Source organism: Nymphaea colorata, chromosome 2 (assembly GCF_008831285.2).
Source record: "Nymphaea colorata isolate Beijing-Zhang1983 chromosome 2, ASM883128v2, whole genome shotgun sequence".
Lineage (NCBI taxonomy): Eukaryota > Viridiplantae > Streptophyta > Magnoliopsida > Nymphaeales > Nymphaeaceae > Nymphaea > Nymphaea colorata.
The window spans coordinates 11,259,822-11,284,607 of NC_045139.1; the positions used below are offsets into that span (position 1 = coordinate 11,259,822).

At 40.3% G+C, this 24,786-nt stretch overlaps 1 protein-coding gene across 2 annotated transcripts; it reads left to right on the plus strand.

Annotated features, from left to right (window-relative positions):
- Window positions 1–1,784: 1,784 nt before the first annotated feature.
- Window positions 1,785–24,786, plus strand: LOC116247929 (uncharacterized). 2 transcript variants are annotated; one of them, XM_031620388.2, is made up of 13 exons: window positions 1,785–2,056; window positions 3,226–3,280; window positions 3,361–3,416; window positions 4,502–4,602; window positions 4,788–4,857; window positions 11,865–11,934; window positions 12,543–12,599; window positions 12,697–12,764; window positions 12,852–12,932; window positions 13,152–13,229; window positions 13,320–13,475; window positions 23,288–23,440; window positions 24,323–24,786. In XM_031620388.2, exons 1-13 carry the CDS (start codon window positions 1,901–1,903, stop codon window positions 24,392–24,394), a joined length of 1,173 nt encoding a protein of 390 aa, XP_031476248.1. In that variant the 5' UTR covers window positions 1,785–1,900; the 3' UTR covers window positions 24,395–24,786. The 2 variants fall into 2 exon arrangements, 1 of the variants encoding a protein (XP_031476248.1); XR_007572441.1 differs by lacking the exons at window positions 1,785–2,056; window positions 3,226–3,280; window positions 3,361–3,416; ... (6 more) ...; window positions 23,288–23,440; window positions 24,323–24,786 and adding an exon at window positions 4,866–7,115.

Below are 24,786 nucleotides of genomic sequence, written 5' to 3' on the forward strand. Positions count from 1 at the left end.
GCTCAAATATTGTTATTGAATAATTCGGGTGCAAACATTAGAGTAGTATGTTCGGAACTTGAAAGGACTAAAATAGCCTTCCATTTTGAAAGGAAACACCTCCCCTCATAAGGGCAAAATTGAAAAGAAAAATTTTCTTCAAAATAACCAAAATATATCTTGTTTTTTTAACAAATAACCGAAAACCACCTCAACCAAGTCTATGTGAGGAGCCGAACATGGAAAAACAGAAACCGGCTGATATGCTCTTGGCTTTTGCCCTGCCGTTCGAACTTTCGTCAATCATGTTAATACCAGCTTTCAAATAGCAAGCCAAATGGACATGATAAGTGACGTAAAAACTATGAGTGTGAAGTAAATTAGCGAATTTCTTTCGCATTTGGCAAAAAATTGTAATAATTTGGTGTGTACAAAGTTTTGAGGGCGCTTATGAGTTTTGTGAAATATGCAGTTTTTTTTTTGAAAATAAAAAAAATTATAAGAAGGATGGTCAGCAACGAATTGTTATTATATTATTCAATTAAACTGCCTCATAAAGTGAAGCAGATTTGTGAAAATCTATAATTTAGCCCAAATTACAAGCTGCCTATTTAATAAACGAGTCGAGTTCGATCTCATTTTTCGACTTGTTTGTTTTAGTCAAGCAGAGTTCGAGTTTACTGAACTTAAATGTTGAAGCCCGACTCGGTTCGAGCAAAAATGAATAACTTTATGCGTATTTATATCGTGCTTTTCGGTTGTACGTCTCGTTTCATCGTGCACGTTCTCTCTCCTCTGTTTCTTCATCTTCAATGCTTCGTCGAAATGAAAGGCGCTTCATCCAAATGGCTGATGAAACCGTCGTCTTCAATGCTTCATTCTCACTTGCTGAATTGCTGCTACAAGCATGCAAATGAACAGTCGATTGATTTGATTACGAAGCGTCGAGTTAGCCAGCCAAGGTACTTCTCTCTCTCTCTCTCTCTATGAAACTCTGAAAAAACCTCGACGAGTTTCAGAATGTGAAACCCTCGCTCCAGGCTTTCAGATGATGAAACCCTCATTCGCTAGCTTGCCGAGCGAAGGTTTCGCTCTCAAATGCATCTGGAAAAGCGAGGTGGATTGCTGAGTGTGAGCGAGAGTTTCGTGAAAAACCCCTTTCAGATTTTTCATTTGATTCCTCTTCTTTTGCAAATCGGCCTTCCTCCGCCGCCATCTTGCTTCATAGTAGACTTAGCAGCAGCACGCTCGCTGCCGGCTCCTTGCATAGCCACACTGCAGCACGCCTCTAAACGAGCTCGAGTTGACATTACATAGCTCGATTCAAGTTCGAACTATGGAAAGTAGAAGTCGAGCCGAATTCGAGATGACCAAGCTTGAGCTCGACTTGGCTCGCAGGATGTTATTTGAAGTAAACTTACTGGACAGTTACAATACAACCTGTTAACGTGCATATCCATTGGGACCATTTATCTTTCGTAATAACTTTACGAGGCTTGTTTTATATATATATATTTTTTCGAACTCAATTGAGTTTAACCAAGCTTGCCGCTTAATAAACGAGTTAAGCTTGAGTCAAGTTTATCAAACAAATTCGAGTCAAGCTCAAAGTTAAGTTATTGACTCGAATTAGCACGAGCCGTACGTCTGGGATTAATACTTCCGCTTACAAAAACATCTACAAACTTGGGGTCAAATTCCGTCTGATTTTTAGGTCGCCCGGGACATGTTCGGAAGCGTTTCGTTAAACGGCCAAAAAATCCCGAGTCATTGGTTTACCGCCAAAAGAAACGAACGGCGGAGTATTTCATTTTCCACTTTCTGCGCTCGCAAAAATTTGAGAGCCAAAGAAAGGCTATCCCGAGAAATCCCGAAGTCCTACCACTGATTCCTCAGAGTCCCCAGATCGACCAAGCTGAGCATGGCGATCTCCCCGAGCGTGGCGTTCCGACCGATGAATTCTGCGGACAGCAGATCGTCGTTCCCTGCGTTCCGCCGAAGCTCCGTCCCTTTTCGGAGGACGACCGGAAACAAGTCCCCGTGCTTCGGTTTCAGAGCTATGGCAGGCGGGGATGAGGTATTTCTTTACATCAGTGCGTTGAATTGTATAATTCGATCCATGATTGCTTACTTGATGAGCATTTAAAGGGAGTCTGCCAGAACGAACCATCAATTTTAGTTTGCGGCGGTCCATAGTTGCAGGATCAACGGGAAATTACGAGAAAATGGATTATAGTCAAGGAAATTGGAGGAAAATCTTGATTCCGTTAAATTGTTTCTGCAAATGCCAATCTAGAGAGTATTTTGGAGAATGAATGCATGTTTTCATTTGCAATAATATGGACACCTCGTCTCTAGTTTTGAATCGTATCAACAAACATTGTGTTGTACTTCCTTCTTTTCGGTCATATTATGTGATATTGACGAGGGAACATCTCGATGACCATGGGATGTCTGCAAAATTCTTACAACTGGTAATTCAGAAGACAATACCGGCTTGTGTTATACTAGTTTAGCTTATGTTTTAGTAAGTTGAACGGAAGTTGGGAAGCATATCTACTAATCTTTCTTATTATGGCCCTACACTAGATACGAAAGAATGTTGACATGTTTACCTATTCAAATTGACCCAGTTTGGCTCATGGAGGCATATTACACCGAGATTAACGGGATAGTTTCACGTAGGTTTGATTCTGCACGGGTAACGTGTGCGAGTATCAAGCATCGGATGCCTTTGTGTCCGTATATGATTTTCTCTATTTGCTTGAGTGAGCAGTCTTTCTGAAGGTTGTGGAAGCTTTAAGTGCCTGCATTTGTGACGTAACATAAACTGTGTGTGTGGTTTTCATAATGTCCGTTTGTGGAAGGTTTATTTGTTGGATAATCCTTGTTCAAGTGGAGAGACCGCCCTATGTTTGTCTGTTTAAGGTGCTGATTGGGAACATCTGCACTTTGTCCAACTTAGGTTCGTTCCATAATATTGGTCTGGAGGCGGGGCATCCTATAAGCCCTCACCGTTTGGGATTTGCACTTTGGAAGAGGAGACTGGAGATGATTTTCGTCTGTGTTTTTCAGTTATATAACATGAGGATATAGTTGACATTCTGATCTCATAAGCTTTGTGCCTCTTTCAACCTGAATTTTATTTTTTGGCCCGAAAGGAGACTTAATCTAGCTCTGACTTGATCGTTGCACAAAATACAAAAATTTGATGCCATTCCTCTTGGTTTATGTGTTCACCCGAAGGATTACTTGATAGATGCTCCTGTTTCCATTGGAGATGGTTTCTCTTTTAGTGGAGGTATCAATTTATTCTTTTTGTTAGATTTTAATAGTTTCTGTAGTTATTATGTTTTATAATTCTTTCCCATCTTGGAACAGGGAAATACTCAGACGAGCCAAGCAGATCGGATGAGTGGTTCAAGAAAGGAAAAATAGTGAGTGTCATATCAACATTCATAACGTTGAATAATTTGTGAGACACATGCAGAAGAACTAAAACATGCTAAAAATGATCAAGAAATGAGTTTTTTGATCAAAGTTCGTGTTTTTGCTTTCCCTTGCTAGTTTTTCTATATACGTCTAGGAAAAATGGGTTGCTGTGAACATTCTATTTATGTGGCAGTTTCTAGCTGAATTTTTGTGCCACGTTTATCTTCTTTATCTAAGTTACATTGGAAAACCAGTTGGGCCCTGTGTACCTCCTCCTCTTAATTTTGGTCAATAAAGTCCACTCCCAAGTAACACAGACTCTTCAAAATAGTTGTCTACCCGAGTCTACATGACCCGGGTGTTGGTACAGATCCGGTGTCACAATGGGCAGTTTGCTTTTTTTTTTTGTTAATTTATTAATTTTTGTTGTTTGTTATATATAGGAATTGAAATCAACTGGCTGCTGGATGTTGCCAGATGATAAAATATTTAAATGATAAAATATTTAAAAACCATCACCAGAAACATCATGTGATGAATGTCAGAACCTATACACAAGCCATAAAAAATGAAGAGCCAAGGAAAACTGCCTAAGTAAATAAGAAGCAAATATCATATATGAGTTCCACATTTGAAAATTGGAAATGGAAAACATATGATAAATCTTGTTGTGTCACATTGAAAGCAAATTCGTATCCTTATCTGGCTTTGATGCTGGCCATGGGTAGGTGCCTCTGTTGGGTGCTCTTGTCCTTTCTACTACAACTATTTGACAAGATCAGTGTGAATATTGGGATTTGTTCTGTGTTCTCTACTACAATTCTCGTAAGATATTATGAACCTTTTGGAACTTTTGTCTGATTTAGTTATGTACCTTTGGATTGCATAGTTACAGCAGGACATTAGTTTTGCATACTTTACATCATGCTTTTTGTGGTCTCTCTGAGTGTATATGGTTTAAGTTCTAATTTCTAACCAGGATATCTTGTTTCAACTGTAGAGCACTTCACTTACAAAATCTTTTTACGAGAATTTCTTTTATCCAGCAAAGCATGTTTCGGAATGTTGCACTGTTCTTCATGCATTGCAGGTAAAGGCTTATTCTGTAAAGGGAAGTGGCGTGAAGGCAAAAGATCCAATTTTTGGCCTTACAATGGGTGCAGCTTCTCAAGCTTCTACTGATGTTTTCAGGTGAACCCCAAGTCATAGGGGCTGTCGACATCTATGGAGTTGTTTTCAGAAAATATGATGCCAGGTGCCTTGACATATTAAAAAACTGTAGGTTCCAAATCATGCATGGTTCTGCTTGAACAGAAATAATAACTTCCTGGTGTCAAATGATTTACACATTGTGCTTATTGGTTTTTTCACTGTAGATGGTTTTGCATTGAAAATGGGACAGATGTCAATCCTGCAGTTGTTCTGCTTCATGGCTTTCCATCGCAGGTTGCTCTCTTTGCAGAACCTGGTTATCTTAACTTGTTTTGTCTATTGATGTCGGAAGGTCTTGGTTCATTTTTTATTGAGTTGTTTTTCAGTAGTTTGTTGGAAACATTTTTCTACCCGTTATTTCATTGTAATCATTAGTTTGTAGTTTAAATCTTTAATTTTTGTTGACGTATTAAATGTTTGGGTTTCAGTTTGGGTCTGGGTTCGGACTTGATCCGATCTATTGTTCTTGTTGGGCTATATTTAAGCCATTGTAACCCTATTTTGAAAGTGTGAATGAAAATTGAAAGAGAGACCAGCTGCTAGTGAGCGTTGAACCCTCTTGGTTTTTTTTCTTGGTTGAGGTTTTTTCCACGTTAAGATCGTGTTCTTTGAGTTCATTATCGAACATGGTATCAGAGCCAAATTTCTGAAGAAAAAATCAGTCGGTCTGAAGTCCCCGTGAAGCTGGTGAAGTTCCCGTGGGAACCTACCGTGAAGTTCCGGCGCCTCTGCTCACGCCCGCCGGTGCTGTTTTTTTTCGTTTTTTCGTATTGGAGTCGTCCACGGTCGCCCGACTTTGCCGTGAAGGTCCGGTGTGTCTACGGTGAGCTCTGCATCGCCCGACTTTGCCGTGAAGGTTCGTGCGTTGACCGTGAACTCTGCTGTGCGTTGACCGTGAACTCTGCTGTGCATTGCCCGAAGGTCTTTCGACTACGCTGCTTTGCTGCCATTGGTTCCTCGTCTCAGTCAGACGCCAGACTTGTTTGTTGCCGGTGCTCCCTGTCGCCACTGCACTCTGCCGCTGCTGCCCTCCGCCACTGCTGTTCTCTGCTGTGGCGCAAGACCTTCAGCCGCCTGGCCTGTCCGGTGCTTGAGCTCTTTGTGTGGCGTGCCGTGCAGGGGGCCGTGCTCTCGTCGACGACAGCATCTTCCCGTCTACCGACCAACTCTCTGCCTGCGCAGTCTCTTCCCGTCTACCGACCAACTCTCTGCCGTGACGGGGTGCGCAGCAGAGTTGTAGCTATCTCAGCGACTCAGCCGGTGTCTCCTGCGTGCAGCTGCAGTTCGCTCTTACCGCAGCCTGCTTCTGCTGCGCCACCTGCTCCTGCGTCTGCCGCCACAGCGCCGCCACCTCCACTTGCTTCTGCCGCCGACACTGTGCCTGTTTTTGCCACCGCCGCTTGCACTGTTGCAGTCACCGCCTGCACAACTGTTTTCGCTGTTAAATTGTTGTGCCTCGGTGATGGCAGAATCAGCCTCTTCTGTCGTTAGTACTGACCAGGGAGAAGAAGTTGGGGTCTTTAGAACTCAATACATACCTGTTCAAGTCACCACCATTCGTCTTAACAAGGACAATTATCGTCAATGGTCTGCTGCTATCACTACGGAAATTGCTGATAGGGGGCGGATTGCTTATGTCAATGGAAAAAAGACTGAACCACCTAAGACCAGTCCAACATGGGATACATGGTTCATTGAAGACAATCAAGTCAAAACTTGGATTGTCAATGCTGTATCTTCTGACATTCAACTCCTCATTCTTCGTAAGAGGACTGCCAGAGATATGTGGGTTATTTTAGAACAGATGTATGGTAAGAAGAAGAAGAAGGATGTTCGAGTGTACCAACTGATGAAAGATGTCTATGCCCTAAGGCAAGGAGAACTTTCCGTAGCAGATTTTTATGCGACATTGAAATCCAAATGGGAGGAACTTGATTACTATTCTGATGATAATTGGAATTGTCACCAAGACCAGCTATGTCATTGGGCCAAAAAATGGGAAGATAGGGTGTTTTTGTTCTTGGCAGGACTAAATGATGACTTCGAAGGTATAAGGAGTCAGATTCTTAACTCAGAAAAAACGTTTAGCATTGAAGATGTCTATTCTCGCATTGAAGTTGAAGAGCAAAGACGTCTGATCACAACAGGAAAAAAGGGGGCTCATACCTCATATGGTGAAAGGTCTCCTCTTGTTAGCCGAGTTCCTATGGGGGCAACTCGACCCACTTGGAAATGTACTCATTGCAAGAAAACCGGTCACACCATGGAGTTTTGTTGGGATTTGCATCCTGAAAAGAAGAATAGTCGTGGGAGATTTTCTAATGGGAAGAAGCCTATTTCTGGTGTTATTAATTCTAATGGGGAAAAAACTTCTATATCTGTTGAACAAATTCACGAGCTTCGAGCATACCTAAGCCAGATTGATACTAGTCAAGCCTAGACATCAGATGATGTGAGAGTTAATCACGCCCTTCGTACCTCTGGAGAAAAAGGTAATTCTTATATGAGAGAGTAGATTGTTGATAGTGGTGCCACCCACCACATGACCGACAATCCTAAGTTTTTTCATGAGTACAAGCTTTCGTCAGGAAAGAAACGAGTTTCTCTTGTCGATGGTTCTTTTATCTCTGTGACATGGAAAGGGATAAGTTCTTAGTTCACAATGCTCTCCATGTTCCCCATCTTCCCTTGAACCTTTCGTCACTTAGCAAGATTACAAAAGAGTTGAATCGCGAACTTAATTTTTTTTTTCTACTGATCGTTGTGTTTTGTAGGACTTGGTGACAAGAAAGAAGATTGAGATTGGTTTAGCTTCTGAGGGGTCATATCGATTACCCATGCGTGTTGTCGCAACTCTCATAACGACGTTAGCAAAACAAAGAAGTGTAGAGAAGACTTCCTTCAATTGGTTCTGCGTTGGCATGAGCGCCTTGGGCATCTTCCTTTTGGAATTCTTAGACAATTGTTTCCCGATTTATGTTCTAGTTTAGATATGACTATGGTATCGTGTGATGTATTTCATTTGACAAAACATGTTAGGGCCTCCTATCCTGTTTCCACCAATCGTTTTAATGAAGCTTTTGTTTTGATCCGTTCTGATGTGTGGGGGGACCTTCGGAAATTCCTTCATGTCATGGGTTTTAGTATTTTGTAACTTTTATAGATGATTGTTCTCGTAACACCTTTGTATACTTGCTGAAAGATCGTGGTGAAGTGCCTAATATCATAGAAACTTTCATCGTTTTTGTGGAAACTCAATTTGAAACCTCTGTTAAGACATTTCGGTCTGATAATGCTCGTGAGTATATGTATCATTCTGTTGATAGTTTCTTTCGAAAAAAATGGATTGTTCATGAAACATCTTATAGTTATACCGCCCCCCAAAATGGGGTTGCCGAACAAAAGAATAATCAGTTACTAAATGTCACCAGGGCCCTCCTGTTTCAACGACATCTTCCAAAACAGTACTGGGGGAATGCAGTACTCATTAGTGCGTACCTGATCAATCATATGCTCAGTCGTGTGTTGAATGGGTAGACGCCCCATTTTATGTTATCTGGGAGTTGTCAACCTTTTTCTCTTCCACCTTGGGTCTTTAGGTGTGTTTGCTTTATTCACTATCACAGTCCTAACATTAAAAAGCTTGATCCATGGTCGATTAAAAGTGTTTTTGTAAGCTATTCTCCCACTCAAAAGAGATATAAGTGCCTTGATTCTTCCACTGGTCGTGTCTATGTTACCAAGGATGTCACTTTCCTGGAACATATCTCATATTTTGGAGAGAATTCTCTTTAGGAGGAGAAGTTTACATCGAGGGAAGAGTATTCTCCGAGTCAAGAAATTCAGTTCTCAAATTTCATGGAGTACAAAAAGGAAGAGAGTTAGGTTACAGAACTTCTTGAACACAAGGAGGATGATTGTTGTACTACTGGAGATGGGAGTTATTTGGACCGGTTTACTCTAAGCGAAGATTGCCTGCTGCGGAGCCTACAAATGAGGTGATTGGTGGAAAGAATTCTACTCCCAATCCTAGTGCTATGCCTTCCTGGATGATCCAGGTCGTGCTCGGGAGGAGTCGGTTGGAGGACTTGAGACAGATGCTGCAAATGAAGAGTTACCCATTGCTCTTAGAAAGGGTGTCAGGTCATGTATTCAACACCCTATTGGTAACTTTATATCGTATTCTAAATTGAGCAAAAACTACAAATGTTTCAAACCATCACTTTCTTTGGTTGTGATTGCTAGGATTGTTGCTGAGGTTCAGAGCAATTCCAAGTGGGCTCATGCAATGTAAGAAGAGATTGAAGCCCTTAATAGAAACATGACGTGGGAGGTAGTAAAGATTCCTAAAGTGGCTCATCTAGTGGGATCCAAGTGGGTTTACACCATTAAGTACAAGCCAGATGAGAGTGTTGATAGATATAAAACTCGCCTGGTTGCCAAGGGGTTCAGTCAGAAGTATGAAATTGACTACTTGGAAACTTTTGTTCATGTTGCAAAGATGAAGACCGTGAGAGTTATTATCTCTTTAGTAATGATAAAGGAGTGGAAGATGTACCAATTTGATGTCAAGAACACTTTTCTCAATGAAGACCTTGAAGGAGGTATATATGTGCATCCCCTCAGGATATGAGGAACCAAGAAAATGCTGCAAACTGAAGAAAGCTTTGTATGAGCTCAAACAATTTCCCCGAGCATGGTTTGAACGTCTTAGACTAGTTATGAAACAACATGGTTATAACTAAGAGAATGGAGATCATACTCTATTTGTGAAGAGAAATGAACATAAAGTTACTCTTCTATTAGTATATGTTGATGATATGATTATTACAAGTGATGATGAATATGAATCAACAAAATTAAAGGAATTGTTGCCTGTCGAGTTTGATCTCAAGGATCTCGGTAAGTTAAGATATTTTCTTGGTATTGAAATTGCTAGGTTTGACACGGGCCTTGTGTTGAATCAACGTAAATACACTTTGGATTTACTAAAGGAGACTGAAAAATTGAGGTGTAGACCTGCTCTTACTCCTCTAGATGCTGGACACAAGCTCAGTATTAGAGATGGGAAACCTCTCTGTGAAGAGGCCAAGGGAATGTATCAGCATCTAGTGAGAAAGTTGATTCATCTTACTCTCATTAGACCTGATATACCTTTGTTGTAAACGTGATGAGTCAGTTTATGCATGCTCCAACGGATGTTGCAAAGGGCTTCTGTATGTTAAGCAAGACTCTCTCGAGATTGAAGGGTACTTTGATGCTGATTGGGCAGGTTGTGTTGATACTAGGAAGTCTACTTCAAGCTACTGTATCTACCTGGGAGGGAATCTTATCGTGTGGAAGAGTAAGAGACAAGATGTTTGCTCTAGGTCTATCCCAGAGGCTGAATACAGAGCTGTAGCCATGGGAGTTTCTGATCTATTATGGCTGAAAGTATTGTTGGATGACATTGAGATAAAAATTGAAGGGCCAATGAAAATGTATTGTGATAACAAATCAGCGATCAACTTGGCTAACAATCCGGTGCTACATGACAAAACAAAACATGTCGACATTGACCGACACTTCATCCGAGAGAGAATTGATGCTAGAGAACTTGTCCTACCTTACGTGAAATATGAAGACCAGACAACTGATGTTCTGACCAAAGCCTTGTCATCAGCTTCATTTGAGAGGAATTTATCCAAGTTGGGCATGTTTGATCTGTACGCCCAACTTGAGGGGGAGTGTTGGCGTATTAAAATGTTTGGGTTTTAGTCTGGGTCTGGGTCTGGACCTGATCCGATCTATTGTTCTTGTTGGGCTATATTTAAGCCATTGTAACACTATTTTCAAAGTGTGAATGAAAATTAAGAGAGAGAGAGAGAGACCAGCTGCTAGTGAGCGCTGAATCCTCCTCTAATCGTGGTTTTTTTCCTCGGTTGAGGTTTTTTCCACGTTACGATCGTGTTCTGTGAGTTCATTATCCAACAATTTTGAAAGGAAAAAGAATGTGATATATGTGGACACTTTTTAGTTACAAAACAATAATTGTATTAGTTGTGACTTATGCTTATCAAACAAATAACAACAGCATATGTGGATGCAATTGCACGACATAAAAACTCAATATATATGGAGATTCTGTGTGTATGTATATATAAACACTCCAGGGACATGTTTCATGTGTCTGAACTTGTCTGAAGATTGAGATGTTGGTTAGTTGTTAAAAATAAAGAAGGCTGAGGATGGCCTATGACTTCGAGATATTCTAATCAGTCTGTCTATCAGGAAGGGGGATGCTCTTACATCTGTAAGTCATACTCTGAAGTTTTTACTCATTCAAAAACATACTATACCTTCAAGTACATGGTATTGCATGGATGGTTTTGTCAAGTTTACTCAGGATTATGCTTTTCTGTAAAAGATTATGGTTTCAGAAAATTAGAAAAGCTATTGTGTACATGTTTATGCCACACATATACTTTTTATCTTCAAAATTTAGAAAAGCTACTGTTTGCATGTTTATATAACACATTGATCAGATATCAATGGTTTGAATGCTGATCCTAAATAAATGGACCATCCATATGGTCCAATTTAATTGAAGAAACATGCAAGTATGAGAACTGGAATAGGTGCAAACTAAGGTGAAAGCTGTTGGTAATCTTTTTTGCTTTCGAAGCTCTTATTGGTGGGGTAGGGTTACAATACAAGTTTTAGCTTATCTAGGTTGTTTACAATAACTGATGATGCATAATGGTGACGAGTCATCTGGTTTGCACCTTCTACAAATTTTGTTTTTTAAAATATGATTGTGGCAGAGCCATTTGTTAGGCAATCACCTGATGTATGAGCCCTAGATGGCATTTGTTTCCTGTTCCTGTGAACGCCACGAATAGGATGTCATGTTCCTCAGGTCTGCATTTGATTAATGCAGAAAGGATACTCTTGTTAATCAAGAGCATCTGTCCTTTGGAGTTCTGCGCTCCCCCTCAGAATGCTGGAAATGCATTTTGTTGCATTTGTTTCCCAACAGGCTCCATTGGACAGTGGATTTCCTGTTCGGTTGTTCCGCCGCAAAGCAAACACCTACTTACATAAGTGCACTTGCAACTTAAGCATGAGAAATAGTTTCTATTTGCACATAGATTTGAAAATATCTTAGAGTTCTAACTCTTCTTTTTTATAATTTTGGAATTTGGTCGTTCGACATGAGAAATGATATTTCACTAACAGTTTCTTTGTTTGTTTTGGAGCAGTCATACTCATACCGGAAAGTTCTTCCAGTGCTATCAGAAGTTTATCATGCCATTGCTCTTGACTGGCTTGGTAAGTTTCATTAATTGCTTCATAGCTATATCCTGCACGGAAATGCATGGGCCACTTGCTTGCCCAGAAGAAAATGTAACTTACATAGGGACTAGGGTAGTTTGGTGCTGCTTATCCCAGATGAACTTCTGGTCTTCTGCAGATGAACTTACCTGAGTGAGGTTGTAAATAACGGGGAAAAAAAATCTTAGGCATTTGCTTAAGTTTTACACCCTTTCCAATGTGATCATCTGTTATTGTCATTTTTACTTTTTTGGCTCTCTGAAGTTATATTAACAACTGTCTTAAAGAATAAAGGATTCTAGGAGCACTGGCCTCAAGATATGTGCTTGCTTTAACTTCTTTCTCCTTACACTATGATTCTGGGAGGCTTTTGTGGTTGGTTGGGATTTTGGAGCCATACCTTGTTACTAACTTTTCTTACTAAATTTGAAGTAGGTCCTAGATTCTAAATTCTGTATGTCGTGGAGATAGCATTCTTTTTCTTGTTTTTTATATCATCAGATTTGTTTCTGATTTAGCTTTCTATTGGCATCTCGTGTTTCTCAATGGTTGATAATTTAGTCCTGTTTTGATTGACATGCTAAGGCAATATTTTCTTGTTCCAGGTTTTGGATTTTCTGATAAGCCTCAACCTGGTTATGGTTTTGACTACACCTTGGATGGTAAGTGGTCCATTTCCGTGGGTAATCAATGGCATTTGGCTTCCACAGAATCATTTTTCTGTATCATTTGTGGTCACACTGTTGCTATTTTTTCCAGAATACGTCTCAGCATTGGATTCTCTTCTCACTGAATTAGCTTTGGATAATTATTCGCTTGTTGTGCAGGTATATTTTGCTTGTATTGTCCTTAGTATCTGTAGAAAATGTAAAAAATGCACAGAATAGGTAACTTGCGTTTGTGGAAATCTGCAGGGTTACTTTGCTCCAATTGTTGTCAAATATGCCAATGCTAATCAAGAAAAGTTGAAAAAGCTTGTTCTCCTTAACCCCCCAGTAAGTGCTACATAAAATACAAAATAAAACCGAAAGGATTATATGAAATTGAAAATTATGATGTCTGAAAACACTATGCAGTTTTTTTGTATCAATTTTCTTTGGTGCGTAACATTTGATATTGAAGACAATCTGTTCTATGATTGTTTCGTGTAAATGAATATGATTAGATATGCATGACTGGTAAAGGTGAAACTGAAATGTGTAACTCCATTGCAGCTCATGGACAAGCACATTGTGCTTCCATCAACCTTGTCCGCATTCAGCAATTTTTTGTTTGGTGAAATTTTTGCTCAGGTTGGTTTTACTACTTTCACGCATCAATATGTCTCTGTTGGCTTCTTGGAAAGGGTTGATTTGATTCACAGTTCAAATGTTGGCATCCAGGATCCTTTAAGAGCAAGTGATAAAGTTTTGACCAGCTCTGGCCCTTACATGATGAAGGAGGAGGATGCTATGGTTTATAGACGGCCTTACCTGACATCTGGTTCTTCTGGTTTTGCTTTAACAGCCATCAGTAGGGCTATGAAGAAAAAATTGAAGGTCATTTCTGGGCTTTTCTTTTGCACTCATTTGTTTCCTTTTTTTTTGTATGGTTCACAATGTTGTAACTTGTAAGTTTGACCTGGCATATGGCCAATAAAGAACATGTAATAAATTCAGTGTTTGCATCTATTAGTGATGAACTGATGATAAGCTGTACATTTCTTGTAAAATGGTAGAAATATGGGATTGATTAGAGAATCGTAGAACTATTGATCTTTTCCATTAATTCCTTCTTGGATTTCGATCTTTTATCATTTTCAGTTGTGGTGCTTTTTCAATATTTGATGATTATGGATCTTCTCAATGGTTTTTTGGTTATCTAGATGACTTTGGATGTTTCTTTGCAATCCACATCTCTCTCTCTCTCTCTCAATCTGCAAACCTATGTGGATCTCGCTTATGCCACATTGCATATGGGTACCTCTTTTATCGCTCCCATAGTCATTGTAGAAACACGAACAAGAAGAGGAAGAGAAACAACGATCACGATGTAACGTGGAAAAACCCTCAACAAGAGGAAAAAAACCACGAATGAGGAGGAGCCGGTGCCCACTAGCCGCCAGACTCTCTCTCTCCTTTGTCTTTCATTCACACCATAAGGATTAGGGTTACACAACTTAAATAATGCCCAACAAGGGCTACAAGTTGGATCGGATACGGATCCGGACCCGGTCCCGAGACCCATCTAACATACTTCAACACTCCCCCTCAAGTTGGGCATACATATCAAACATGCCCAACTTGGATACATTTCTCTCAAATGAGGTCGAAGATAAAGCCTTCGTCAGAACATCAGCCGTTTGGTCTTCAGATCTCATGTAAGGAAGTATAAGTTCTTTAGCATCAATTCTCTCTCGAATGAAATGTCGGTCAATCTCAACATGCTTTGTTCTGTCATGAAGCACAGGGTTGTTGGCCAAGTTAATTGCAGACTTGTTATCGCAATACATCTTCATTGGTTCTTCAACTTTTATACCAATATCAGTCAACAATACTTTCAGCCACAAAAGCTCAGAAACTCCCATAGCAACAGCTCTGTATTCTGCTTCAGCACTGGAACGCGAACAAACATCTTGCCTTTTACTTCTCCACACTATGAGATTCCCTCCCAAATAAATACAATAGCCAGAGGTGGACCTCCTAGTGTCAATACAGCCTGCCCAGTCTGCATCTGAATAACCTTCAATCCCAAGAGTGTCTTGCTTGACATATAAGAGACCTTTGCCAGGATTCCTCTTCAAGTAGCACAAGATCCTGTCAACAGCCTTCAAGTGGGCATCCGTGGGAGCATGCATGAACTGGCTCATCACATTCACAGCAAAGGTAATATCAGGTCTAGTGAGAGTAAGATAAATTAACTTCCCTACAAGACATTGATATCTTCTTTTTGCCTCTTCACAGAGTGGCTCCCCGTCTCTCAGACTTAGCTTATGGCCAGCATCTAGAGGAGTAGAAGCTGGTCTACACCCTAGTTTCCCAGTCTCCTTTAACAAATCTAGAGTGTACTTCCGTTGATTTAGCACAAGGCTAGTCCCAGACCTAGCAATTTCTATGCCAAGGAAGTATTTCAACTTACCAAGGTCCTTAAGATCAAACTCGATCGCCAACAGTTTCTTTAACTTCATTATTTCATCTTCATCATCACCTGTGACAATCATATCATCAACATATACCAACAGAATAGTAACCTTTTGCTTATTTCTCTTCACAAAAAGTGTATGATCTCCATTCCCTTGATGGTATCCACATTGTCTCATGACAAGTCTGAGTCGTTCAAACCATGCTCGAGGAGATTGCTTGAGCCCATATAAAGCTTTCCTTAGCTTGCAACATTTTCCAGGTTCCTCATATCCTGGAGGCATACACATATATACTTCCTCTTCAAGGTCTCCATTGAGAAATGCGTTCTTGACATCAAGTTGGTACATCTTCCACTCCTTCATCACAACTAAAGAGATAATGACTCTGACCGTCTTCATCTTCGCAACAGGAGCAAAGGTCTCCAAATAATCAATCCCATATTTCTGACTAAACCCCTTGGCCACAAGACGAGCTTTGTATCTTTCAACACTCCCATCTGGTTTGTACTTGATGGTGTAGACCCACTTAGATCCAACCAAGTGAGCCGCCTCAGGAATCTTTACAACTTCCCATGTCATGTTTCTTCGCAAGGCTTCCATCTCTTCTTGCATAGCATAGGTCCACTTAGGATCACTCTGAGCCTCAGCAACATTCCTGGGAATCATAGTCAAAGAAAGAGAAGATACAAAGCATTTGTAGTCCTTGCTCAGTCTAGAATATGAAACAAAGTTACCAATAGGATGTTGAGTACATGACCTGACACCCTTTCGCAGGGCGATGGGCAGCTCTTCACTAGCAGCAACAGTCTGAATCTCTTCTTCAACAGGTTGCTTCTGCGCACGACTTGGGTCATCCAGGGAAGGACTAATTGGATTGGGAGTAGAATTCTCACCACCTGTCATCTCATCTGTACAAACTCTTCGCCTAGAGTAAACTTGCCCAAATAAACGATTGCACTTCTCTTCTGCCTCAGTGGAACACTCTCCATTTTTCTCCTGTTCATGCACCTCACTAGATGGACCATTTTTCTCTTGTTCATGCACCTCACTAGATGGACCAACAAAGTCACGCCTGTAGTCCAAAAAATCTGTAAACTGAATTTCCTGACTCGGAGAATACTCTTCCCGTGACATAGAGTATTCCCCCTGAAGAGGATTCTCACCAAAATAGGAAACATATTCAAGGAAAGTGACATCTTTGGTAACATAGGCCCGACCAGTGGAAGGGTCTCGACACTTGTACCCTTTTTGAGTGGGAGAATACCCTAAAAAAATGCCCTTAATAGATCTTGGATCAAGCTTTTTAATGTGAGGACTATGGTTGTGAATAAAGCAAACACAACCAAAAACTCTGAGTGGAAGAGAGAAAGGTTCACGAGTCCCCGGTAACAGAGAGTGAGGCGTCTTCCCATTCAACACGCGACTAGGCAACCGGTTTATAAGATACGCACTGGTCAACACAGCATCCCCCCAATACTTTTTTGGAACATGACGTTGAAAAAGAAGAGCCCGAGTCATATTCAATAACTGACGATTTTTTCGTTCAGCAACTCCATTTTGAGGAGGGGTATAACTACAGGAAGTCTCATGAACAATTCCCTTTTTTCGAAAGAAGCTATCAACAGACTGGCACATATACTCTCGAGCATTGTCAGATCGAAATGTCTTAACAGATGCTCCATATTGAGTTTCCACATAGGCAATGAAAGTCTCTATGACAGTAGGAACTTCACTACGGTCTTTCAGCAAGTAGACAATAGTGTTACGAGAATAATCATCTATAAAGGTGATAAAATATTGAAAACCATGACAAGAAGGAATCCCTGCAGGCCCCCACACATCAGAATGAATCATGGCAAATACCTCATTAGACCGATGGCTAGACAATGGGTACGAAGCCCTAACATGTTTGGCCAGGTGACAGACATCACAAGACACCATAGTCATATCTAACCTGGAACATATATCAGGAAACAACTGTCTAAGAAGGCCAAAAGGCAAGTGTCCAAGGCGCTCATGCCACCGTAGAAGCAACTGAAGGGAGTCCTCTCTATTCTTCGTGGCTTGGCTGACTGTCGTCATGAGAGCCTGAGCAGCACGCATAGGTAAACGATAGAGCCCGTCAGAAGCTAGGCCAATCCCAATCCTCTTCCCTGTCACCAAGTCCTGCATAACACAGCGATCAGCGGAAAATATAAGTTCGCAATTTAACTCCTTCGTGATCTTGCTAACCGACAAGAGATTCAAGGGAATATGAGGAACATGTAGAGCATTGTGGACTAAGAACTTGTTCAAAAGTGGGAGACTCCCTTTTCCAGCCACAGAGATAGATGAACCATCGGCAAGGGAAACACGATCCTTTCCTGATGAAAGCTTATACCCATGAAAGACCTTAGGATCGCCGGTCATGTGGTGAGTAGCGCCACTATCAATGATCCACTCTCCCATACGGCAATCCGCCATAACGTCTATAGATGAAGAAGCTGCCATAATCACAGATAGTCCAACAAGAGGCAACAAGAGATGCACCGATGACAACAGAGAGCACCAACGGGCAGTAATATCCGGATTCCCAATCAGCCCCAAGAGTGAACAGAATGTCGATTGGGGGAAACGATCGTCGATGTCGCTCGACGGAAGCGGTGCCTTCTCTCTCTCGGGCTGCAATCTCCCACGGGTAGAGGTTTCGCCACACGTTCTCCTTGCTGTAAGACCAATTTAACCCCGGTCTTTTGTAAGGAAAGGGGGATGCGATCGCCGGAGCGCCGGCAGACGTTGAGGCAATCCTCAAGTTACGCTCCTCTCCTCCTTTACGTCCTCTACCAAGTCACGGACCAGCCACCTCTTCTTGCACGGTGGGCGCCAAACAAAAACAAGAAGATGGAATCAAAGATCAACCAAGCAATATATTGCAGGTAAGAGGCGGATGCACTTCACCGGATTTGCAAAAGACCCCTAGGAAGTGACATGAATAGGGGGAGGCAAGCTTAGGAAGCGCCTAAGCACGCATATCTTCTTTCTTCTTCGGGAAGCAAGACTACGGCGCAAAAGGCAGTGGCGCAAGGGACAACGGTGACGGCGACGGTCAACAACACAAGAGCGACGGCGCAAGAGCGACGCCGCAAGAGTGGCTGCGATGGCGATGGCGCAAAGAGTGACACCGGCGGCGGCGGAAACAGCGACAGTGGTATTGGGTACACCGGCGGCGGTGGCTGCTGCAGCAACGGCGGCGGCAGCGGCGGTGGCTGCTGCAGCAACGGCGGCGGCAGCGGCGGCGGCGGTGGCAGCAGCGGCGGCAGTGGCAGCAGCGGCGGCGGCGGTGACTGCAATGGTGGCGATGGTAGCGGTGAGAGATATTAGGGTTGGAACTTCACAAACCCTAAAAATTTCCCAAACTCGTCGGCTCTGATACCATGTAGAAACACGAATAAGAAGAGGAAGAGAAACAACGATCACGATGTAACGTGGAAAAACCCTCAACAAGAGGAAAAAAACCACGAATGAGGAGGAGCCGGTGCCCACTAGCCGCCAGACTCTCTCTCTCCTTTGTCTTTCATTCACACCATAAGGATTAGGGTTACACAACTTAAATAATGCCCAACAAGGGCTACAAGTTGGATCGGATACGGATCCGGACCCGGTCCCGAGACCCATCTAACATACTTCAACAGTCATAAAAACACATTTTTTTGCAAAAAAACACATTAAAAATACAAAAAATAAGTCAGCCAAAAAAATGACAAAAAGTTGTTTTTTTTAAACGTGAAAGTGAAAAAATGAAAAAAAAAACACTTTTTATTCTTTTGGGCATTTTTTTCACGTTTTTTTTTTATTTTTCATATATTTTTGCATATATATATATATATTACATTTTTCATACTTTTTTACATTATTACTACCACATTTTAATTTTTACATTTTACTTTTAAGTTGTTTTTCTTAATTATTTTAAAATTTGTGAAATTTCCTGAGAAAAACAACTATGCTGTATTATACGCAAGAGAAACCTCACCATTTAAAACTCATAAACGATATTTGTGACTATGATCTCTCTCTATAGATTTATAGCACACGGATACAACTCAAATGGAGCAGAACTCATACCTAACTGGTATGGCCTTGGGTATGCTTTGGGTACGGTCAAAGCCGTACCAGTTACAATCAACATACCAATGACTGTACATGTTTTTTTTGGACTTGGTCAAAGTTGGCTGAGTCCTTCGTCTTAAAATTAGGGCTTTTGTTTTTTTCTTACTGCATATCTACATGGCAAAACAAACAACCCTTGACTCTGTCAAGGGTTTTCTCACTGTTGATCGATGCTGTGAAGAAACTCATCACTCTGGTGGTTTTCCAGCAATTTATTCCAATGAACGGCATTACCTTTGGCGTTTGTGGGCATCTTTTTCCTCCAGCGGTCATTTTTTTCAACTTTGTTGCAAGACCGCCCCCATCTGGCGATATCTCCTACCGTCTGATGGTATCTCCTGCTGTCAGTAAGGCAGCTGTCGATGGTACATGTTAATCCTTCAACTAACTTCGGAATATAGGGACAACCTGCTGTCCCTATATTATGTATGTTCTTCGGTTTCCCTACATTTTCTTGCCACTGCTTGCACTGATTGGTCATGTCTTTTGAAGAATTTATTATTTTCTTTTAAGTTTATATGGATACCATGCTATATATTGCTAGACTGCTAATGTTTGTGCTGTTTTTTCTTTTAAATTTATATGCTATATGGTGTTGTATATTGCATACCGTGCCGTATATTGCTAGACTGCCAGTGTTTGTGCTGTTTTTCTTTTAATTTATATGCTATACCGTGCTGTATATCGCATGCCATGCTGTTACTGTTGTATATTTTAGTGTATTAATATGTTTTTTACTTGAAATTAAAATAAATTTATGTGACTGCATATAGTATACTTTTTTTCCATTCATTTCCATGGTATTTCTCTGTATGCATAGCTTTATTGCTTAATATTATATAAACATAAAAATTACATTGCATATCTCTAGCTTGATTAGTAAAGCTAATATGTTTTTGATTTTTGCTATGTTAGTTATTGTTTGCTTTGTTCATCAGTTTTTTCATAATCTATAAATTTTGAGTGATAAATGTATTGTTTTGTCTGTTTGAATTCTTATATATATATATATATATATATATATAAAGCTAATATGTTTCGGATTTTAGTACGTTAGTTATTGTCATGCTTTGTCCACTAATATTGAATCTTGAATGTGTTGTTTTGTTTGTTTGAATTATATATATATATATATATATATATATATATATATATATATATATAGGGTGGGGGGGGGGGGTAGAGAGAGAGAGAAAGAGAGAGTGATGACTCTAGTTATTTAGATTCACCTAGCCATCTAACCAAGGCCATCCATCTAAAGGAGATGGTTGGTTGAGAGAAAAACAAGGAGAAAAATGTGTAAACTAATATTAGATGACGAAAGCGTCCATCGCCTTTCTCCTTACTTTTCTCTTAACTATTCATCATGTTAGATTGGACAATGCAAACTCTAAAAAGCTAGAGTCACCATTCAATTTTTCACCATATATATATATATACATATATATGTATGTATATATATATATATATATATGCTGGATGATGTCGAGGCATTTGTGAAGACATGCTACATCTGCCAGCAAGATAAGGGGTCCAACCAGAAATTTGCCGGCCTCTTAGAACCACTGCATGTTTTAGAGCGTTCATGGGAAAGTCTTTCTATGGACTTCATTGTGAGCCTCCCAAAAGTAGACGACTTTAATTCCATCCTTGTGGCTGTGGATAGGTTTTCAATGTATGCTACCTTCATCTCAACCTCAAAGGAATGTCTTCAGAGAAGACAACAAAGTTCTTTGTGAAGACCCAAGTGAAGCATTGGGGTGTGCCGAAGAGCATGAGTGATTCCGATGCTTGCTTCATGGGCAAGTTTTGGTGTGAAGTATTTTGGTTGCTTGGCTTAGACCTACTATTTTCTATGGTTTCTACTCATAGATAGATGGTAAGACGGAGCACATTAATGCCTTGTTGGAGCAGTACCTATGACATTTTGTCAGTGCTGGGTGAAGCTGTTCGATGTTGTCCAATTTTGCTACGACTTGCAGAAGAGCGAGTCTTCTATGTACAGTCCATTTGAAATAGTTACGAGACAACAACCGTTGATACCACACACTCTTGCTCTCCATGAAAAGGGAAAACCTTCATTTGTCCATCAGTTTGTCAGGGATTGGCAGAAGCAGATAGAGCTCCACAAGGCATTTTTGCATAAGGCTGCCAAGAAGATGAAAAGTGGGCCCCGACAAAGATCGATGACTTGCCGAGTTTTGAGTTGGAGACTAGGTCCTCATGACATTGTATTTCGATCGCACGGGTATCTTTCGTTGGTGGCATCGTGCCTTGATCCAGAAGTATGAAGGACCATTCACTGTTATCAAGAAGATTGAGAAGCTAGCGTATAAGCTAATTGTCGCCAGACTTCAAGGTGCATCTAGTGTTTCACATAAAGCCCTTTTAGGCCGATGATGAAGATCCAAAAATGAGTCAGCTGCAATGGGAACCAATTTTGCAAAGAGCATCACCTTCAGGCAAGTGTGCAACAAACATACAATTGGAGCAGATTCTTCGGCACAAGATCAACTATTTCGGCCAGCCGAAGAAGTATTTTGTTAAGTGGGCAAATGAAGAGCAGCCTACATGTGAGTACATGTTCCAAGTGAAGCAGCACTACCCAAAAGAAGTCAGGGCATACCATGACGCAGTTGGCGCATGATTGAAGGGGTGAGCCTTTTCCCTTGTGTCAGTGTCTGTATAGTCCTTCTCTTTCTTACAAGGCCCATTTGTGATTTGTGTATGTCTGTTCACTTTTAAGGAAGTACTCTTTCACCTTAAGTGTCATGTTTGGGATTCCTTGCTTTGGGTGTTCGGCATGCAGATCCTTGTTTGATCCTTCAGGCACCCTTGTGAGTAAAGTTGAGTTAATCTCTTTGCTTACCTTCTCTTGTGATGTGCTGCCTTTATAAGTGAATGAAACAGCTCATTGCAAGTTTTTCTCTTTCTTGTGTCTCTTTACATACTCTTTTGTTTTCGAGTTATTTTCCTCATCGCTTACTCCTTTAGGCTTGTGGCGGTTTGAAGGACCGTCGCACTGCACGGGCCAAGAGAACGGTCGCCCCGTGACACCTAGAAGTCAGGGCATACCACGATGTAGTTGGCACCGAGGATGGCGCATGATTTGAAGGGGGAGCTTGTTCTCCTATGTTTGTGTCACTATAGTCTTTCTCTTGTTTACAAGGCCCATTTATATATGCTTGTTCACTTGAAAGGGAGTACCCTCCACCAGTCCAAGTGTTATGTTTGGGATTCATTGCTTGGGTGTTATGTATGAGAATCCTTGTATGAGCCTTCAAGCACCTTTGTAAGTAAAGTTGAGTCAATTTTCTTGCTTACCTTTTCTTGTGATGTACTGTCTTTCTAAGTAAATGAAACAACTCATTGCAAGTTCTTTTTTTCCTTGTGTCTATTGACACACTCTTTGTTTTTGAGTTATCTACGCACTCACTTACCCCTTTAGGCATGCGACAATTTGAAGGACTGTCGCACGGGCCGAAAGGATAGTCGCCCCGTGAGAATTCACTGTACCCGAGTTTTTTGAAAATGTTTCATACCCAACCCATACCGGCACCCGTGCCTGTACTTATGTGACATAGATATGGAGCATATTAGTGTGGAAACTGTAAATCATGGGATTTTTTTTCGAACTTCTTTCACAAAAAATAGAAATGTTAGGCTCAATTTAATAGGTTAAATTGCAAGTATAACAAATAATACACCTTATTTAAATGCTGAATCGCTGATTATGAGATTAAAGCATAAAAACTTGAAATAGGAAGTTAGACACGAGACAATGATATACACTCCGTTCAGTCACTATTTATTCATTGAACTCGGAGTATAGCATGGATGGACAGGAGAAATTTAACAAGGCTTTCTTTATTCTACATTTTTAAGTGAAACTAGTAAATTCTTCATTTTATATCTATATAAGCTATTTCTTCTTAGTGTTTTTTTTATTCTATTTATTTTTATGTTAAAGAGGAACCAATGCTTGTGTTGCATGTTTCTTGGCAGACATGGCCTTGTATATACTATATAGTAAGTCAAATGTCTGATTTTATCAGTTTTTCTTTCTGCCAACTTGAGCAGGTGTACGTTGAAGACATGCAGAAGATCTTATGCAGTCAAACTTGGGGGATTGATACAACCATATGTTGGGGACTTAGGGATCGATGGTTGAGTTATGTGGGCATCGAGGACTTCTGCAGAGATTCAAAGCACAAACTTGTGGAACTTCCATCTGTAATTTTCTTTTGATACCATGCTTTTCCTTATCTTAATTCTCTACTACTTTCTTATTTGATAAATGCTGTAAAATACATGAACTTGTACACTATTGATGACATATAGGTAATTTTCCTTCTTATCCAGTATTCATTCTTGAGCTATGTTACAAATTTATTTACTCGTTTGAAAGGCCTCCTTTATAATAGCTTAGGATCTTCTGATGATCATGACCCTAGTATGTTCGATTAATTGTTTCATCCTTGATTTTTCACAATTTCTGAAATCACATGGAAGATACAAATGTAAGATATGGCAAGAAATTCTAAAGCAAGCTACCATGTCAAGTCATTATTGTGTTTTAGATCATTGTGATTTTAGTAACCCTTTTGAAGTGTTATTGAGTTAATATGTTTTTATTCATCAAAAGAGTAAACTTTACAAGCATAGAAGAAGGCCAATATCTTTTGATTGTTATTATCTTTCACTTCCTGGTGTCAATTGTTAGGGATGAAATGTGTGGCACTTGACTGTTTGCTTTAGTCTCTCTCTCTCCATGCTACCATCAGTGTTTTGCAAAGTTAGCCTGATGAAGACTTCACCAAATGTATAAAATTCCATTTAGGTTACCAGTTCCCAAGCGTTCTTAATAGAATCAGCATGTCCATTGTCCAATTTATTGTGGTTACCATAGACATGAACAGATGAACTAGTAAGCATAAAATTCACTTCTGGGTTGTTCGTGCCATGTGAAACCCTAGAAGGTTTTTTCTTATTTATGTGGTTAGGTAACCTTCTTGTTTTTCTCCTAGTGGAAATTGATGAAGAAGCATGTATACTATCTGAGAATTTTTAACAGGATATGCAAATATATATATAAATGCATCCTTATTGTTGCAGGCTGGGCATCATGTTCAGGAGGATAGTGGAGAAGAACTTGGCAAGATCCTTAGAGATATTCTGAGAAAGTGAAACAATTGATCTCAAAATACCAGCAGAACGAGAAAGTAGAACAAGTACGCAAACTACCAGCAGAATGGGGCGACCACAAGCCAGGGGTTCTCATTATCCTTCTAAAATATGAATATTTATTTCCTTCTCTGTTCTTAAATAATGGACAAGGTAGTTACGTATATTTTTGGGCTTGTTTTTGTTGTCAATATCTGATTTGCAGTTTTGTCCTTCAAAATTTAAATCAAGATCTATGTATGACCTTGGATCGTATTTGCATATGCCTCCTTAGTTGATCCTCCATGCATCACATAGAATTTAATTCATTATCTGCATTCAATTTTATATGTAACCAAATAAAATCCTGCATATGTAACTGGGATCTGGATAATAGTTATTATCTATATACTTAA